The following is a 15442-nucleotide window of genomic DNA, read 5'->3' as shown; positions in this document are numbered from 1 at the left end:
GACTTCCGGATTCGTACCCGGACAGTAAGGAAATGGATTACAAGCTCACCCTAACCTGAATGTTATTCATTGTCTTAACCTGCCTACCCTACAGCTCCACTTCACTGTGATAAGAGGGGTTCGTGTCTACGATTCGAAGACACCCAGACATTTCCGCCCCAGACACCGTATCAGACGGTGCGGCTTAAACCTATAGATTAATATCACGAAAATCACAGTAACACCCGTTCGCTCGCTCCTCGTTCATCCGTTGGTACGCGTTCACTCGATGAAACTACACATACATACATGCACGTACAGTCCTATACACTTACATATGTAGCATTACCCGTGCCACGCGCCCCTAAATCTAGCTGCTAGGTAGTGTCGGCTGGCTGCGCTTACCGCCGTCTCCGGCAATCTAGGGGCGTGCAGTGCACACCCACCTCGGTACACTTGCACTCCAGGCACGGACCAGAAAGCTCGGAAATGATCCGTCCCACCCGGTACATTCGGCCGTAGATGTTACAGCCGGCCAGCTTCAGTATGCCGACCGTATCCTTCACCTTCGACTTCATGGTAATCTCCGCCGTACCTTCGGAGTGGTGCTGCTTCAGCTTGTTAATGTCCACCGGGTTGACGACGTACGATTGTGCGTTTGCACTGGGCGTACCTTCAGCAATCACCTGATACTGATCGGTATGATGCTCGGGAGTACCTCCATACCCATATCGATCCAGCTCATTCTGTGTCTCTGGGTCCGAGTCCGGTTGGTTGATGGGTTTCGTGTGGAAGCCAGGGTTCAGGAACGGTAGATCGAGAAGCGATGGTCGGTATAGGGTTTTTGTGTCGTTTTTGGCACTCTCCACTTTGAGAGTAACCGTGCCGTCGTGTAGTTCCTCATCTGAGGGTGGTTTCACATCTCCAAGGGAAGCTTCCAAACCAACCGTTGGATCGTAAACGGCAGTGAGTCGTGAAGGCAGTGTTTTGAACGGTGGAACACCATCACTAACAGCTGCTGTTGTCTCACTATTGCTAGCATTCCTCAGCCGATTCTCATTGATAGGATCTTCCTCGCGCAGCAGATAGTTGAGCATGTTCTCCAAGCTAAACATTCCACTCGGTTCCGGTTCGCTATGCTGTGCTTCAGCCGGGCTGGCCGGTTTCGTTGCTTCCGACACGGGCTCCTCGGGGAGATGAACCGAAACGGGGAAGTTCAACTCAAACCCGGTAAAGTTAGGCTTCGATGAGGTCGTACGCTGTGTTGGCACGTGCTCTTCCGCCATCGAAGAAAGGTAGTTCGCGTCGGTCGTAATGGAGATGATTTGCTTCTCGTACTCATCGCTTCCCTCGCTTGGATCTCCTAGCAGATCCTCTAGGGAGGTATTCTTCGAATGCAGTGTCGAGAGAAGCTTCTCCTTGTCCTCGATCAGTGACATCAGGGGCGGTGCCGGCTCCGTTCGGATCACATCAATGAACGGATTGGATGGAGTCACTGAAAAGGAAGAAATTTTGATGAATTGTTGTGTATAACAGTTTCTAATTGAAGTCGTTAGACTAAGTTACCTCCATAGGAACTAGTTGGAGTGGCATTGTATGGTAACTTCACATGATGATCGTCCGTCAGCTCGGTCGGGAACGGTGTCGTCGCGTAACTTTCGTAATAAAACTCACCCTTTATCGGCTCCTTTGGTACAAATCCACCTGTAGAAAGCACAAAGAAGTGTTATACACTATCATATCTTCAACCGATCAGCCGAGTGCTTACCTTCCGTTTTCGTTGGCGGCGAGAACCCGCTCATATCCGTCCCATCGATCCGGAACAGTGGATTATCCGTGCTCTGTACCTGTACCTTGTCCAGCTCTGCACCGGCACCGTACGCCAGCTCCTTGTGGTTCGTGTAATAAACATTCTTCTCCGGATAGCCCACCCCATACTTGTCGTACACCGGCACGTACGTTCCCTCCTGCGGTACCTCGTACTTGGTCGGGATAAACTTCTTCAGCTCGTTCTGGAACAGATCCTGCTTGGCCGGAAGCTCGGCGTACTTGTGTATCGTGTCCGTATCGTAATCGTAGTCCATGTCATCCACCGTATCGTACTTGTCGCGGATCACCTTCGTGTTGTAGTACCCATTCTTTGCATCCACATCGTAGCTCTCCGTCAGCGCCGGATAGTTGATCGCCGGATCATACGCGTACTCGTACTCCGCCGTCATCGGCTTGCCCGGCGCCTTGTACGTCATCCCGGGGTGTAGGATATCATGCTCATTGCTCACCCCATACCCGCTGGGCGGTGCCTCGTACGGGTCGTTCACGATCGGGTAGTTGTTCGGGTGGTTCTTGAAGTACGTGTACGTCGGCGGTACGATGCTGACCGGCTTCGGTGGATCGTTCTTTTTCACCGCATCGGCCGGCAGGAATGGGATGATCTTCAAGTTTGGCAGACTGGGTGGCAACGTCGGCTCGTCGTAATCCATCCCGATGTCCGACTCCAGGATCGACGGTATGTTGCTTACCTTGTGGAATCCACTGATCGGGATCGGTTTCGGGGTGATGGGTCGGTACTCGGTACGATTCTTCTGCGACTGCTTACCCGAATCGTTCTTCGTTGCGTCGAATATGTTGGAGAGGCCGCTCAGCAGTACCGAGAGGAGATTGTTCTCTTTCAATGGGTTCGGTGGACGTGTTGGCGGCGGTGGCGCTTGCTTTGTCGGTGCGACTGATGTGATCGTTTCAGTCGTTGTTGCCGTATCGTTATTCTCAACTACAAACGGCTCTGTTCGCGGCTCTTCGTGTGTAGTTTCCGTGTAAGAATTGGCAATCGTTGTGTCTGTCACGTCGGTGGACATTTCCGCAGAACTTTCCTCTTGCATTGTCGATGTTTCCGAAGGCACTGTTGAAGTGACGGTGGTCGATTCTTCACTCTCTTCCATTCGCTGCGTGCTGGTGCTTATCTCTTCCGACTGTCGATCGGTAGTTGTATCTCGCAGCGTAGTCGTTACATCCGGTTCAATTGTGGAAGTAATATCACCCTCCGTCGTAACGGATGTTGTTGGATCATTCAACAAGACAGTCGATTCGGTCGACTCCGTTGTCACCGGCGGGGTCACCCTCGAGAACACCGTCGTGGGTATTTTTTCCGGCACAAATCCAACAAACTTGTTGTTGGGTCGCTTGGTTGCGATGGTTGTGGTGACAATCGGCTCCGTTACCTTGGTTACCTTTTCAATCTTTGCATTCAGGGAGTTGAGGATGGTTTCTACCGTTTGTTTGTCGACTAATTGGTCGATCTTTATGACGACATCGACTGGAGTGGAGTGGCTAACAGCCGGTGGTGGAGTTGTTTGTAGTAGTTTTTCAGACATTACTTCCTTTTTTTTGGTAGTGGAGGTGGTGTTGTTGTGGTCTCGATGTATTCTGCAGTTGTCTTAACTTCTTGTGTACTTGTAGGCAAAGAAGTCGAGATCTTCTCGGTAGGTTTAGTGTTAGGAGAAGAGTTGGTGGTAGATGTGGTCAGTTCTGCTTTCTTTGTCGGAGTTATTGTAGTTGTCGGAAGAATTGTACTTTCATCTTCTAAAGGCTTTGCTTTCGCCACTACTGTCGTACTGGTTAAAGTAGTAGTTGTTGGAGGTTCCGTGGTTGTCGTAGGAGCTTCTGTGGTCGTCGTAGGGGCTTCTGTAGTCGTCTGCTTTGTAGTAGTTGTACGAGGCGTTGTAGTAGTAGTAGTAGTCGTAGTCGGCATTGCCGTTGTAGTAGTAGTAGTTGTTGTCGTGGTAGTAGTTGGAGCCATCGTTGTCGTAGTAGTAGTCGTAGTCGGTTTCGGCGTCGTTGTGGTCGTAGTTCGCTCTGTAGATTTTTCTGTACTCGGTGCCACTGTGGTCGTAGTTGTAGTGCGAGTAGTAGTCCTCTCCTCGGTAGTCGTCGAAATGATCGCTTCTGTTGCTTCCGTTTGCTCCTCCTCGTCACTTCCAACAGTCGGAACATTCTTCACCGTTGTTTCCAACAGAGAGTTCGACACTTCAGTCGGATTTTCCTTCAGCAAAGAGTCCGACTCCAAATTCTGGAACTGTGGTTCGTTCATCAGCAGGGTCGGTATCTTCGGCAGCGGTTTAAACATGATCGGTACCGGCGGTATCTTCCGCACCGGGAAATTAAAGTCCGGCTTTTCGATGTAGATCGCTTGCGGTTCTTGAATGATCTCTACCTTTACCGTTTGCAGCTCGGGTGGTAGTTCGGTTGAGGTAAGCAAGGTGTTTGCTTCTGATGGAGCTGCCGTACTTAGTAGCAGCTCATCTTCGCCGGCATCATCGATAAAGTCAAGCCCGGCACGCAGCAGGTCGAGGAAACTCTTCTCCGAAGTGGTACTCACCGGAGCGGTTTCAGTGACTGGTGCTTCGATCACTTCAGTAGCATTCTTCGTCTCTTCCTTCGGTGCATCTGGGTCGGGTCCGAAGAGGATCGAGAAAAAGTCAAACGACTCTTCCTCATCTTCCATCTTGCGACCGAAGGGTTTCTGCTCTCCGTGCTCTGGAATTGAAGAAAATGGCTCATAAAACATTCATTCTTCAAGGGCAAAAACAGCTTCTACTCACTGCAATCGTAGCGCACCGCACAGCACTCCCCACGCGGTACACGTGGCGTACAACCCTTAATCGTCGGGGCACACTTCTTGGGCGTACACTTGCGCTGCCCCCGGATACAGTAGCACACCTCACACGGATCTTCCGACTTCATCTTCTCCCCGTCCGGATAGGTATGTCCACCAGCGGTACACCCATTGCTACGATATCCACGCCGCTCGGCCATCCGCTGATAGTGCTTGTTGTTAATCCGCCGCACATGATTGGCCGACTCCGTGGTCGCCAGCTCGGCGTTTTTGATCGGCGTTTTGCCACTACAATCGTACCGGATCGGGCAGCAGGCCGAGTCCACAAACACCGGGGCACACTTTTGGCTCGGCAGGGCACACTTCGGCTTCACGCACTGCTGCCGCCCGTTGATGCAGTAGCAGTACGAGCAGAGCGTGGAGCTAACCATGGCCGAGCCCGATTTGTACACCGTGCCGTTAACGATACAAGCTGCAATGAAAATGAAACAACCGATCGAGAAAAGAAGATAAGCAAACTGAGCAAACGTTCCAGCAAACCGGACTGGCATCAAACGACGAACCTCCATTATCTTCCACCTCGTCGTCATCGGAGCGGCGTAGATACGCGTTCGGGTTTTCAAACCGCTCCTGGGCCGCCTTTTCGTAGTAGTCCAGAAAGTGGAGCTTCTTCCTATCGCCATTGTTCTTGACGGCCAGATTCAGCTTCGAGCACTGCAGGTACGGGCAACAGGAACCGGCCTTATGCACCAAAATGCATCCCCTCGGCGGTGGAATCGGTTGTTCTGTGTTGTGGTGCGAAGCAAGCGAGCAGAACGTGTTAACATTGCGCTTTTGCGCCTAGCGGGTATGCAATACGCACCTGGACAAACCTTCAGCGCGCAGATCAGCGTCTTCTCCGTACATTTGCACATCAGGCAGGGTTCCTTGGTCGGCACGATCGAACCCTCCATAAAGTGGGTCCCATTGTAGTAGCAACTGGATTCTGGATGGAACAGGATGGAAACAACAACGAAAAACAGTAAGATGATTCGTGTGATTTACATTATTTACTGTGCTCCGGCAGTATCGCGCCGAATCAATTTGGGATGATTTATGCACGAAATGTTGTCTATCCTCTGCCACCCTTTTTAATCACGATACAGGATCTGCAGCACAAAGAATAATGAACTCCACCGTCGCTCTATCACGATGAACTCCCGTTAGAGAGAGAGAGGATTGGTGTGAAGCGCGCAGCTACTTTTTTGCCACTTTTGCACCATCATTAGGTGACACCGGACCGGCATCATAAATATGTTAAACCATTCTGTTCGAAGCGACCGATCTTTTGAGGCAAAAAGATAGCAAACAATAACACCAAAATCCGCTAGATTTACAGACACACAAACACACGCCCCCGGTTATTGACACGCTCTGCTGGGACATTAGGCGGGAAGGCAACAGAAAACACCGAATGTGACAAAAAAGAAAAAAAAGCGACGTCATTAATGAAAGACACGCGATCTACCCCTGCTGAGATCATCAGACACCCGGTGACACATTTTTCGGCGTCCCGCCACCGCGATCATATATACATTTTTTCGCCATTATATCAGCAGCTTCTTGTTCATTCTTTCACTCGGTGTGCATTCCGAAACAGCTTTTTTTTGCTTCCTGCCTTCGCATAGCAAAATTAATATTCCGAAATTTCCGATTTCTAAACCCTTCTGGAATTCACATTAAATGCATGTTGACATGAGAAATCGAACAAAAAAAATAAAAAAAAGCACCCTAAGCTGCATAATGATCAGGAAAATAAAGGTGAAGAAAAATGAAATCACTCGGCACGATCGTGAATTTGATCGTCTGCGCTAATGATTGAAAGAAGAAAAAACCTCAATAACATATCGTTTATTGATCGTTTTCCTCCCATCTTTTGCTTTCTTGTGTTTTTGTCGAGATAAACTTCCCTTAATGTTGGGGCTTTTTTTCGGCTTAATCTCCCAAACGTGCCGCAAAGTGCGAGAGATAATCAAACCTTTTTACAAACACTCGCTTGCCGCCACTTTCCCAAAAACCGCGCTCACTGCAAAAGAATCGATCGAAAATCAACAAAGCGTGTGTGTGTGTATATGTTGAGCGGAACAAACCTGCGAATCGAATCGCCTCACAATACAACACAATCCATTGACCTGTTCGGTACGAGCGAGAGCGCGCACCAGGGAATGGAAAATGAGGGTCAAAACTGCGCACCACGAACCGTGGCCCTAGCCGCGAAAGTAGTCCATGATCAAGGCCTCTCCGGTCGGAGCTCCGGTTTACGTCACACGCCGGGTCCACCGGGGACCGGTTCATCGACCCACTGCTGAGCAAACCGGGCGAAGTTCTCACACGGGAGTTCAAGTGTGCGAGGCTCTAATTGGGCACGAGAATCTCGTGCGCAATCACAGCGGAGATGATTAGACGCGAACGCGAAATATCTTCAATTGCCGCTGAAAGGTGGACGGGCGTTGCGAACCCTGCTATTTACTCAACGCGACCGACTGACAAACCCAACCCGACCGTCGGCCGACTAATTTCAGCCCACTCATCGTGCGGTGTCCTAGATTTGGGACACCGGGGCTCGAACCTTCCAACACACAGACACACACACACACCGAACGGCGGACGGCGCAAAACAAATTGTGCAGAGATTCTTTTCCAAACCCCCACGGAGGACGTGACTGCTGCTCCTACGATCGGTTTCTCCCTTTCTCTGGCGCTTCACTTTCTTCCCGGGGCAAGTGTTGTGTTTGTTTTTGCTGGCTAAATCCTCGCCTCGCGCGTACATTCTTGACACCTTCGTGGAGTGGGGGTTGTCCTTTCGTTTCATCTTGTGTTTTTCTTTTTACTAGAAGATTCCATTCATCCAGGGGTTTGGCTCACTTGTCTGACTTTAGTGACTTCACGGACCAGCCGACGCCCCTTTTTTCCTTTTCAAACGAAAACCGAGGAGTGGCTGAGGCCCTCCACAACACCGGCACACTACAGCACACCAAATCAATTCTCCACCAAAGCTTGGAAGTGGCTCGACTAAATAGAGGGCTCCTTCCCCATACAAAGTCACCAAGAGAAATGGGAACACCACAGGGAACATTGGGGACGGTAAGCGAAGGTGTATCAAGGTGCTCTTTGACGGACACTTAGCAAAGAAGCTCGTTTTTGCATGCACAGGGGCTTTACAAACTGACCACAATAGCCGCACAGCTAAAAATCGACAGCACTTGTCAAACAAAATAAAAAACGAAGACTGTGTGCATAATTGTGCCGCGGACGCTTTTGTACAAGGGAAGGCGAAAGTTTCGTTCTGGCCTCGATTTTATTTGCTCCTCCCTCGGGACCTCATGTAGACAGCTCTTTTTTTGACATTAAAAGCAGACCTACGATTTATCGGTCGTTTATCTAAATCAGTTTGTTTGACTTTAAAACGGAAACGATTTGAGCCGAGGCGAATGAAGCTATTCCAACTGTACACACGAGCTGTCAAATCAATTCACCACCATAATTTGCTATAAATATTAATGTTATCGAATTTAATTTCGCCGCATGTTTGATTCATAAAACAAAACGACACGCCCGTCATAGTCATAGCACCGTTTACGATGAAGATAAAGGTCATAAATATTTCATTAAATCTAATCGTTTTACAGTGTGTACCTATCTCCACTGCTTTATGGATGGAGGATTGAAGCTGAAACTGACCTCAAAGTGGTTTCCCATGCACCGTTCATCTTTTAAAGCGTTACATTCCTCTACGTTACAGCGCTGTTAGAAGATGGAGAAATGGAGGAAGAAACTCATTGGAAAACATCAATTCGCAAGGTACACAGGTCCTATTTTTCAAAACACTCACGAAGACGCCCAGTTCGGTGCCCTACTAATCGTGACAGGGGGATCATTTTCCTACCCCTATATTATGTACGATCGATCGATTGTTTAACGTCTCTCCAAAATGCGTCCGGTTCGGGTTTAGATTTATGGAAGCTTCAACACAAATTGGGACTTTACCTGTTTTACTACGCGATCGAGTAAAGGGCCTTGCAAGTGGATCGTCCCACTGAACTGCATCGCACAGCTATAACGGAGGTATGGAGAGTTGTAAAGAAATTTCGGCCTCATCGGAAATGCCTCTAAACCCCGTGAACCTGTTTGCCTGTTACATTCAAGCCGCATAACTTTCCTCCAGAAGACCCAAGGCAGGAAACATCCCAGCCGCGTTGTCACCAGCTACGTTGGGGTGGAGCTGCTAGTTTAAAGTGAAAATTCCAACCTACTATCATGCCCAACCCAACCCAACCTGCTGGTGAGCGATCCCGGGGGACACTGGGCGGGAATGTGTGCGCTCGATCATAATATTTAGCACACGATAATTTCACACTCAGTCAGCCATGGGGGATCCTCTGCTCGTGGTCGTCGTCGCCGTCTTGATGATGATGGTGGTCGCTGTCATCGTCGCTGCCACAAACCCGAGTGGGAGGGGTTCGCTGTTTTCACCACCCGATTCCCATTATCTCCGTACCACCAGCACACCACCATGCGCTAAATTATGGCGCACCTTGGCGCGTAAGGCAAAGCGTAGCGCAACAGATACACCTTGCGCGGGAACTAATTTGCATTCGCTCCGTAGGTACGGTGTGTGCCTACCGGACCTCGCGTTTGTGGACCACTTTTCTTCCACTGTGCTCCTCCAGCCCGGGCGCTCGGGGAAAAATGCAGGTCAAACACACATGCCGTTTTTTCCCTTTTTTCCCCGCTCTCTCTCTGTTGTTTTCGATTGCAGTGTAGATAGGCGTTTGCAACAAAATAGATAAGTGAGGTGAAACATCATCGAACAAGCGAACGAATCATGTCATCCGGGCTCTGGGTGGCGATGAGGTGCATCGCTTTTCGTAACCCTGCTGCATGCACGAGCACAATAGGGTCTTGACATACAGTATCCGTCTTATGCGTCACTTACATAATGACATGAAGAACGTCACAATGAGGAGGGCGCCATAAACAAACAAAAATGGGGAAAAAAACCGAACTGTTTCTCGCTTGATCGATCGTTCAAGTCTTTCGTTTCGAGAAACGATCGCCGCTTGGAAGAACCTTTTTGCATAATCAAACCGATCTCAGGGCTTCAACATTTGGGTCATCTTCACTGTACACAAAAACCTTGTTCATGGTGAGTAGAGAGTAGTAGAGAAAACATCTCGTTCCCTTGCAAACGCATTGATCATGCTGGAAGGTAACTGCTACTCCACTCTGCTCAGTAACAAGCTCTGCAAGTGCTACGCTGGCAGGGCAAGATTTAATTAACGATCAGCACTCCCGCCCGTACTTGTAATGTTACCTACTCAGCAAGAATTACTTTTCCTCTCAAGCGCAACGTGTGCTCCTCCGGCGGGCACATTCCGCCGGGACCAGCCAGGAGCACCCGGGTTTTGCGTGATGATCGTGCTGTTTTTTGCCCGCTCGCTCGCTCGGGAACAAGGACAGCAGCCTTACAGCTTTCCGGGGCCGGGTTTGGAGTGCGCATAGAATCGCTGACCGAATGCTGACCCATCCCGCATGACCCAGTTTCCCAGGAAACTGGCTGCAACACTAGGTGGCTCGCGCGGTGTGTACCGTGGCCGCGATCCCTCTACAAAGTGCAAGCGACGAACCCCTCTGTTTGCTTCTTCTGTTTTGCTGTCTAAATTCTTAACGATCGGCTCAATTGCCCCCACCGCTCGATGGGGGTGGGTGGGTAGTTTTGTATACAATTAATTTGTACACGATCCCTCTCCGCTGCTTCACTTCTCCTGTTACTCGCCTCCCATCGCTCGATAGTACATGCACGCAGCGCAAAAATGAGGACTCTCCTCGCAGGTGGTGGTTTCCGAATTGAGCTGGAAATGGATCCAGCGTTATTGAGCTGGAAATGGTCAAGGTTTTTCCCGCATTTTGTACACCAAGCGGTCGCATTTTCACGACCAGCAGCTCGATTGGGCCAGTTCATTTAAACTAGTTTTTGGGCTAGACTGTTGCACAGTGAGAAATGCAAGGGGTTTTCGCTTGTTTGCTGGTTATTTTTTGCATTATCGTCCACACAAAAAAGCCCCTATAGGGTGTGTGGTGGTCTAGATTATACTCAAAGCTTTTTTGGCACACATACAGTACACAACGGGAAGTGTGAAAGTGCTTGCCCGCATGAGGCCAAACACAGCTGGTGTGTCATGTGCCTGTGTTTGGCGACCCACCTGGGCCTATAATGTGTACATTTTCTTTCCTTTTCTCCACCGAGAGGAGCCCATTCCGAGCTTGTTAACATAGTTCTAACGGGAAAACACGTTTGTTGGGGGGAAAATATTGTTGCTAAAATAAAAGCTAATCCGTGTGTGTGTGTGTGTGTGTGTGTGTGTGTGTGTGTGTGTGGTGAGCGCTGGCGTAACACACTTCGCTGGTTACCAAGGCTTGGACGCTCTTGGGAATTAATTCCAGTGCTGCTTCCACCATCCACCCGCTTAAGCTCCCGCTTTTCGGGCTTTAATTGTCTCACACGATGTAGCCAGTAGCCACACATCATTACAATGATGCCACGCCTTAATTAATACACCCAGCCTTATCCAACATCCATGGACGAAGCCATGCAAGAACAGTTTGTTTCCACCAGGGATGTGCAACCTGGGCATTGAGTCTTAGACATGAAGTTCACTTGCCAGTTTTACAGCTTACTTAACGCTTTCATGATACTATAGGCTTGATTTTACCCTGCCCAGATGTGTCAATGTTATTAAAACATCTTAAAAATTACAATCTTTTGTCAAGTGTCTCCAAAAATATGATAATTCTAGCCTTTATTTAGCTACAATGTTAACACAGCTCCCCATTTTTTGAACTGCAAACCGTTTTCAAATGGTTGTCATGCCCTGCCTTCTAAAACAAACCCCACACATCTTCGACCACGGTTTGGCCATTCAATTATCATCTTCGCGACCCGCACCGGCGAGGTGAACGTTTGCCAAACGAACGATAGCGCTCGTTCGATAACGTAGCGAAACGGTACCCAAACCCGGCTACCTAATTGTGTGTGTGCTATCTCTACACTCAAGAGCTCTAGCAAAGCAAAGGTAAATGCCTCTCCTGCGAACTCTTCTGCGGGTGTTCTGTGCATTGCCACACCAGCCACCAGCTTCATCTGCACGAAAGAGAAAAACACTCGCTCGCACGCGAATAGATAATAGCACAAATAATCGTTGTCGGGCAGGTTACAAACGGAAAATGGAAAAGTGAAACTGAACAACACTTTAGGGCTTGCTGGATTGTTGTTTAGTGTTTTTGTATTGTTGCTCTTGCTCTTCCCCTTGAATGTGTGGATTTCAATTTGTGGCCGTTGTACGCTTGAAGGCCCCTCGCACACACAAATAAACAGCCTACCAGCTGCTGTCAAGATGCTCGAAATCTGACAAGCCGCCTTCTTCTTGCGCTTGCGTGAAGCCCCCGGCGCAGTAGCTAAAGAGTGGTCGACCTGCGGCAGAACCTCATAAAGAAGGTACTAATTTGTACACATAGGGAGTAGGCCCTGTTCAAACCCCTTTTATAATTATCCACCCACCTCCGTGGGGAAGGGGGGTCTATGAACCTCGCACGGGGACGCTCTCTAGACCAAACTTCATCTCTGGCGATAGATACGCTCCAGGAAGCTCCAGGAACCATTTTTCATCACTAGATGTTGCTTTTAGCTCTGGCGTTTTCCGGTCGCTGTTTGACCATCGTCAAAGTTCCATTTACTTGGCACTCCCAAATAGAAGATCAGCGACGCACCACACAGCTGGCAGAAAGAACATGGTTGTGGAAGATGTTTCAAGTGCATGTTAGCTTGTGCCACTCTGCAAGTATAATGAGCTGGATGAAGTGGATTTTTGTGTCTTTTTTGTGCCATTTTTTTGGGGGTCGATTTAGAAAGGAAGCTTACCATGACGAAGCACGGTGCTCTAGAAGTTGACCGGAAGGAAGCATGGTATTATGCAAACGATCATATGATGCGATGAGTGATCGTCGGTATGATAAAAAGGTAGCAAATTTGAGGTGTTTGACCAACGAATGACCAACAAAAACTCATAAATTAACAAACAATTTCTCAGAATTTAAGAAATTTAATTCAAAAAGCTTTTAAAAATGAAGAAATGGCAATTTTATGTTATTTTGGCAAAACAGTCCTTTTTAATAAAATATATTGCAATTTTAATTTATTTGCACAAACTCCTGTTGGCTAAAATTCACACAAAACATATCTGCAGCGAATTGAAAGAATGTAACATCATTGAAATGCAACATAAATCTGCTGCTTGAGTGTAAAATTTCGCGTGCAATAAAAAGAAACACTTTGGAAAAAAAGCTAAAATTCTTCCAAAGGCGGTTTCTTTTTTTCCCTCATCCAATCCGTCCCATTAAACCCTTTTGCACTTATCGCACTCTTCTTATCTAAACTTTTTACGCCACACACAAACACACATACGCACATTAAAATGCCAATTTCACACTGCCACACGTAAAAATGGACTCTTTGCAAGCAAGAGAGAGAGACAGAGAGAAAGATCAAAAAGAAAACATCCCATAAAAGCTTTTCCTCCATTAAAATTTAAAGAATAAAAATCTCCCCCCCCCCTTTCCTGCGCCGGCAAAAGCACTTACGGGTTCGCTGCATGCGATATCCATCGGCGAACGGGAATTGCAACCCGAGCAGCATCACCAGCATCGCCAGCGCGGACAGGAGACCGAGATGCGCTGGCAGGCGCCTTATCGAAGGCGACGAACCCTTCCGTGCGGTCACCAAGTGACTTTTGGTATTTTGGAGGGTCATCGTGGCTGAGAGAAGAAAAAAACTGGTGCAGAACTCGTTTTGGCCAGAACGGTTTTGCGCACTTTTTAGCACGTTAACACTTTACCAACACCACGCAACACTGATGCACCCAAAGAACCGGAGGATACACGAGCAACAGATCGTTTTGTTTGCCAGAAATGCTTTCCTTTGGCTTTTTTTGCCTTTCTAAACGCACACTGAAAGCTCCTTCGCAGTATTTCGTTGCTTCTGATGCTTGAAAGACGCTCTTAGCGAAACACAAGCCACCCCAGGGGGGAATATCTTTTAACGCACGCGGTCGACCGTCGAACTGGAATCAATCGCGACCGGAAGAGTGGCTCCAAAGGGGGCAAAACACATTAGCGAACTGCGGTCGATAGCACACTTCATCATCATCAATCATTTTGATACACTTTATTTCGGGCCAAGCAATATTGGAAGAAGAACGTAACAGAGGCGTGCGCGCTCTTTCCGCACACACCGCACACACACGTGGTTTTAGCTTAATTGTCGAATTTTGTACTATTATTTTGTTAATATGTTGTTCCGCTCACAAATTTATGGAAAAAACACAAAATCACACGCACTACACGACCTCACCACACAGGTACACTTGCTGCGCGCGACAAACACACACCGAGGTTCCGGAGTCGGAGCGTCCACGGTCCGTTCGGTTCGCTGGTTCAACGACGAATGATCGCGAGCCGCTTGCGATCCGGTCGGAGAAGAAAACGGATTTTCTCCAGTGATGGGGAAAAAGTGCCATGCTTCCAACCAGCCCGGGCAAATGTGCGGGGGGGGGGGGGGGTTTAACGGGTGGACGGGTGGACCTAATGCAAGCCAACGCCAAGCGAAAGAGATGCGAAGCGTAAAGCGGATGATGCGTGTGTATGCGCAAGAATGTAAGAATCCACCGAAAGCGAAGCATTTCGCGCGCGCAAGCGCTCACGAGCCTCTCTCTCTCTCTCTCTGTTTCTCTCCCACTTTCTGGACCTGTAGAGGGAAGAGTACGAGCTATGCCCGGTTTGGTCCACACACAAGCACCACAAAACGAAAGTCAACAATATGTGTTGTCCGAACAATAAAAACAAAAAACCAAACCACATAAGACTTTAAGACTTCAAATGACTCCAATATGCTCAGTGGAGTACGTACTCACATTAGCTCGGTGACTGTACGTACAACAGGCCTGCAAGATCTCCCCCATTTTGGGGAGAAAGATGCCACAAGCTTCCGATCTCTTTACAGGCAAGAACGCGCTTCAATGGGCCCTCCTCTTTCAAGAACCTAAACCCCGCACACGCAAAAGGGTAAGGTCAGCCCTAAAATGAACTAAGGGCGAGAGGATGAGAGAAAGAGAAGACGCTCGAACCCGTTAGACAAACATAATCAGGCTATCAAACCATCATTAGAGACCGAAACGGAAAAAGAAACGGCGAAAGAAAACAATAATATCTCGCCTATATCCACGCGTGTATGGAAATGAGTTCGCCTTTTGAAGGGGAAGCTCGGGAAATAAGATACCGGACCCGGGGTTTAGGAAAACGCCACCAATGCAACCGTGTACAGGGGAAAATCCCGGAAGAGTGTAGTGGAGCAGATCATCAGGATCGCGTGGTGTGGTGTGTTTTGCTCCATTTTCTTGAGCGTTCTTGAAGGCGTGAGACACGACAATTGGATGGATTTTGCCGAAAATTGCCAATGGAAATGAGGGATGTTTATGGGGAAGGAGGAGCGGGAAATGCAGGAAGTTAATTAGAGAAGATCAATGGTTTGCGTTTGATTGCAAATGAGGCTGCTTGATGGAGTTGTTTGGACATTTTAATGGGAATGGGAGTTCCTCTTCTCATTTCTTCAGAGATATGCAACTTTCATCATTATAAGATCATTCTTCCTCAAGATCATTATTTCACATTCTTTCAGAATATCGTTCTTCTTCGTTTGTATAACAATTTGGCATTTTTTGAAGAACTTATTGCTTAGGTCTAGACCTAGAATTATATTACTTA

General features: G+C 48.3%; 1 protein-coding gene across 1 annotated transcript; it reads right to left on the bottom strand.

Annotated features, from left to right (window-relative positions):
• Positions 1-119: 119 nt before the first annotated feature.
• LOC121597933 lies at positions 120-14112 on the bottom strand. The gene is given in 8 exon segments (XM_041924265.1): positions 120-1474; positions 1546-1683; positions 1748-3353; positions 3356-4509; positions 4575-5060; positions 5152-5373; positions 5451-5573; positions 13265-14112. Coding segments are annotated over 8 exon segments (4992 nt in total). The 5' UTR covers positions 13434-14112; the 3' UTR covers positions 120-380.
• Positions 14113-15442: the final 1330 nt, after the last annotated feature.

Source organism: Anopheles merus, chromosome 3R (genome assembly GCF_017562075.2).
Source record: "Anopheles merus strain MAF chromosome 3R, AmerM5.1, whole genome shotgun sequence".
Classification (NCBI taxonomy): domain Eukaryota; kingdom Metazoa; phylum Arthropoda; class Insecta; order Diptera; family Culicidae; genus Anopheles; species Anopheles merus.
This window is presented reverse-complemented; position numbering and strand designations above follow the sequence as displayed.